Raw genomic sequence first — 5,347 nt, forward strand, 5'->3', positions numbered from 1 at the left:
AAGTTTTCAATTTTTTTAGTTTTATTTTCTATAAATATCAATAAAAGTTTTATCTATTGGGCCAAAAAGTGTAAAAAATTAATACAAGGCTCTGATACATTGTTACAATAGCAGTTGAAAAATATTAAAAATACATTGGCACAATTATTTCTTATAAGCATTTGAAGTTGAAATTTTGACAAAATTTATCAAATTTTAATTTGAATAATTATTTTGTAGTTAAAAAATTATAAAATGTTCAACTTTTATATCTAAGGATTGAAAATTTAAAACAAGATTCCACGTAAATATTTAACTCTGTTACCAAAAATTCTAAGAAATACATAAGCACAGTTTATTTTTATAGTAATTTTAAGTTCAAATTTGGACGAAATTACATATTAAAAAACCTGGAATAACTATTTTAGTTATTTTGTTGTGATTGTATAATATTATTTGTGGGCACTTGAAACTTCTAAAGTATACTATTATATATCTATGATAGTACCACGGTTTATTGTTGATGTATAACGCGTTACCTAATGGATATTGTGATATGAATTAATATTTATTATTGATACCTATTATAAGTCAATTTTTTTTTAATACTATAGATAAGTATACCTATAATAGGTATGTCTAATACCTAGACTGACAAACCGTCTCCGCTCATAATCGTTTTTCTTATACAGTAATATTATATCATTGAATTCAAATTTAATACTATCCATTATACAGTGACCCACTTGTAACCTACTGTACAGCAGAGTGACATCCACTTGCCCACCTTTTTTTTTGTGCATGTCTGTCAACACCTATTTTGTCGTTAAAAATGTATAAAATGTTCAAATTTTATATCTAAGGATTGAAAATTTAAAACAAGGTTCCACGTAAATAGGTTATAATGTATAAATTACTTTATTCACAATAATATCATTAAATATACTTAGTAATATCATTCAGTCTTCGCTCAGGATCGTTTTTCTTATACAATGATATTATATCATTTAATTCAAAATTAACACCATCCATTACAGTGACCCACTTGTAACCTACTGTACAGCAGAGCGACACCCACTCCCACATTCCCGCCTTTTTTTTTTAATTAAAATTTTATTTATGTACCCATAGAATGGACACGTTCACATGGAATAACAACCGTCTGTACTGTTTGCCGCATTTCAAGCGGCTGTTCATATCCAAAGGAAATTATGACGAGGGATTTGGTGGTGATCAGCACAAAAAGAAATGGGAAAACGGACATATGCAGCAGGCTCTTCAAGTCGCCGCCGTCACCGCCGTCACCGCCGACTCGTCAACCGATTAGTGTATTATTATACTAGATGAAGGGAGAAAATTGAATTATATTAATATTAAAAAAAAGTTAACAGTTTAATACCAATGTCAAAAAAATGTGATCTTAAAAAATATTTATTTTGTATTTCTATATTTATATTAAACAATTGCAGAATTTAAATTATTTCTACAATATTTGTGTACTTAACGCCAGAATTTATTTATTATATTTATATTGGTAATCATTACCGGAATAATTATTTTTATTTATTATATTAGTATTTTTTTATTTGTAAAAGCATTGTGAATGACACATTAAAATATAATAATAATAAAAAAAATCATTCATTTGTAGGTACTCAATTATATTTTTGAATAGAAAATTCCAAAATATTATGTTCTATTTTGTTTCATCGGATACATTTTTTTTTTTATTTAGGTTTTTAAACATTTTGCATACCTACCCAGTACCCATGTATAATAAATAAGTTCCCGATTTTTATTTAAATGCGTATTCATTTACACTTAACTTAACAATGATAATTTCTGATATATTTAATATCAATGTCTTTAGTGTGTAAATTCAAGCTTTAATTTTATTTTGCGAGCAGTTAACAATTTATAAAAGGGTGACGGAGTGGCCGAGCGGACTACAGAGTCGGTTCGAATCTTGACCATGGGCGGTTTCTGTCTGTTCAGGCAACTGTCTAGAGAGAGAGGCCGTCACTCTCCGACTGGGCATGGCATAAACCTACGGGTGCCCAATTTAAAACCCAAGAACACGTGTTTACCAAATCTACAGTACCCTATAAAGAAATATTTAATAATACGTATACTTTATTATCTTACTTTGATATCACATATGTTTAAAGTTGCCCACTACGTTGTGTAACTTTGATAGGATATTAAAAAGTGTGACATCTCAAAAGATAACATCAGAAATTAAAAAATTAAAACGTTAAAATATTGATCATAACTAGATGTAACTAAAATTTAATTTTGAGAGTTTTTTAATAACTACACATATCCATAAAATAAAAAGTAAAATTTTCATAAAACAGTAAAAAATTATCAAAGTTATAACCCATTTTACTGTATTGAAAGTAACTGCAGGGTCAGATCTGAGCTTATATCATTTTTGTATTATTGGTTAAACCATGATGGTTTTAATAAGTCGACTTCTGGTATATAAATTATTATAAAAGTGGTTGCAGAAAAACAAAGTTTTCAGTTCACATTTATTTACAAAAAATAGCTTCATAAACTGAATCAAATATTTTATTTTGTCATTTCTGTTTTTATATAATACATCACAAATGAGTATACATCAAATATTAAATAGATGGTGGTGCCCTTTCCTATTATATGCTATATTATTTTTATAGACATTTGAACAAAATAAGATTATAAAGAAATAATTATAAGAAATTAGAAATATTTGAAAATATCCCATGGTCCGAGTGGCTGACCGTTTAGTTATAATATTAAAAAATATAGTTACAATCATTAGTCAGTGTTGTTAAGTATTTGAGTAAAACTATTCAAATAGGTACTTTTTCCCGTATTGAATACTTTTCTTTTTTTTGTTCCTTTAATTCTTGATTTGTTTCCACTTGTAATTTACTAACAAAATGGTTATCAATTATCATTATCATTTATCGTCGATATCCAAATACATAATAATATAGCTCCATGTAATCTGAACTACTGTAGAGCGAGTGTTCAGTGTTGTTGGTGCGGTGTGAAACTACCACTAAAAAAAGAACTAGTATGGCTGATCAGAATTTTGATTATTGAACAAATCATATTTTGAAATGCAATAAGCAAGTTTTTGATTAAAATAAATTATTTCAGAACAATAGAATTTTGTTGTACCTATTTGAAGATTATTTCAAATACTTTTAAAATGTATTTGAGTATTACTCAAATACTTAACCTATAAATAGTATTTGGGTGGTATTTTAAATAGGTACTTTGTTTTTAACTGTATTTTTTACAAAATGGACTTATAATTATAGCTAGGGCTCGGAAGTCAGATTTATATAACCAAGGTATGTATTTATACAATAAAAATATGTGCTAAAAAATTCAAAATATGTATTATCAAAAAAAAATAATAATAATAATAATAATTAATAATATAATAAAATGTATATTTCATATATATAATTATATTGATTACAAACATTCATTAACATTAATTGTTAAATTTTCGAATCCAAAAGATCGCCGATATTGTCGTAAAATCTTAACAATAATTAATAATAAAATAAAATGTAATAAAAAAATGTATATTTATCTAATTATCTAATTATCTTGATTACAATTAATAATAACATGCACTTTTAAATTTTCGAATTCAAAAGATCGTCGATATAATATATAGTCATGATAACCTTTCAATATTATTCTAACTCTGAAGAAAAGACATTAAAACAGTATAATTGTCTAAATATGTGAGAAAAAATTGAATAATTGTGAAATATGTAAAAATATGTAAAATCAAATATAGCTCGTTTTATCAAAAGTCTTGTGAAACAAATTCATCACTTGCCGAAATTGGTTTATAATGTCGCAAAGAAAATATGCATTTACATATAAATCCGAGCCCTAGTTATAACTTAAACTGGCTGATAGTTGATTGACCGTTTCCGCTCAGAATCTTTTTTCATATACTATAGTGTATCTGTAAATCATTGAATTCGAATTTAACACATCCTACCTAATACTTACATACTGTATATCAGAGTGGTATTCACTTGCTCAGGTTTTTAGTATTTTGCACAACAATTGCCCTGTGCTCCACCACGATTCAATAAGATATCCAAGTAAGAATTCGGAAGCCATAGGTACCATAATCGAGTACATCATACAAATTACAAAATAAATGTGAAGGTAACTGTTGATTACTGAGAAGTATATTTTATACAATTCGATAGATCGCCAAATAGCAACTACTGTGAAACTTTCATTTAACAATTTTCCGTTTAATAAAATATTTTTGAAAACCGTAACCAATTTAGAACCAAATGTATTCAATTCTATTTAAAGAAATTCTCTATAATACGAGTTCTTTTTATTCATCATAAGACTTCGTAAATCGTAATATGAAAGTTTAAATTTGTGAATTCTGTGAATTCACTGTATAAACCTAATAATGAAGTTACAAAGGTAAATCCTCTGGTACACGAATGCCTGATATTGGAACACGTACCATTGTTGTTGTTTGCGCGATATATCGTTGACAAATATATAGTAGGTGTTTTGTCGTCCGTGTCATAGGTTATGTTCCACGTATGAAATTATCAGTATTGTTAATTACCAACTTAATTATTATGTTACCGGTACGGACACCGCACACGTCGTCAATATTTTATTGCGGTACACCACGCAGAACAAAAACCAAACAACAAAATGATTATTATTTATCTGGTGACGGCGTGTCGTATTAATATGTGCTATGAACATATAAGTTGTGTCGATCATACACAACGCACAGTACGTCGGAACACATACCATTCTTGTAGTTCGCGCGATATCGTTGACAAAATCCTAGCGTTTTGGTCTCTACTCTCTGTTATTTTCGTTATGGTTATGTTACCGGTACGGACACCGCACACGTCGTTAAAGCGTTATTGCAGTATACCGACAATGAACAGAAATCCGGAGAACGATCGACGAAGCGTGCGCAGGGCTTGTACAGTAGAGGTAAACACCGGAATGGGCCAAAACCTACATAATAATGGTAAGTTGTAAGTGCCAAACGGAACTACGACGGAACAGCGGCTGCCGCATAAGTTTCTTCGGCAAAGTGGACTCGAGACCGGCGATCGCTTGACGTCAAACGATGAACTATGTTTCAGTAGAAATCGTATTATATGACCGTCGACGAAGCGGGTAGAGGATCAAAGTAAGACGGATCCGTCAACTTCAATAACCATCTAGAATGTGCGCAACAGTGAATTTCGGTCGTTTCCTCGGAAGTTGCCTACAATGATATTATATTATAATGGCCACTGTCAACTTTCATCTCATTTCAGCTTGCTATTACGTGGCAGTGGCGTATCCAGGG

General features: G+C 29.3%; 1 protein-coding gene across 9 annotated transcripts in view; it reads left to right on the top strand.

Annotated features, from left to right (window-relative positions):
* LOC100161216 (LIM domain protein) overlaps nucleotides 1-1,777 on the top strand; it is a 42,779-nt gene extending 41,002 nt beyond the window's left edge. For all 9 annotated transcript variants that reach the window (XM_001947468.5, XM_008188471.3, XM_008188468.3 and 6 more), the window contains one exon: nucleotides 1,111-1,777. In XM_001947468.5, coding sequence (XP_001947503.2) covers nucleotides 1,111-1,306 — 196 coding nt within the window. In that variant the 3' untranslated portion in view covers nucleotides 1,307-1,777. The remainder of the gene's footprint in view (nucleotides 1-1,110) is intronic.
* The last annotated feature ends 3,570 nt before the right edge of the window (nucleotides 1,778-5,347 follow it).

This window comes from Acyrthosiphon pisum, chromosome A1 (assembly GCF_005508785.2).
Source record: "Acyrthosiphon pisum isolate AL4f chromosome A1, pea_aphid_22Mar2018_4r6ur, whole genome shotgun sequence".
NCBI classification, from domain to species: domain Eukaryota; kingdom Metazoa; phylum Arthropoda; class Insecta; order Hemiptera; family Aphididae; genus Acyrthosiphon; species Acyrthosiphon pisum.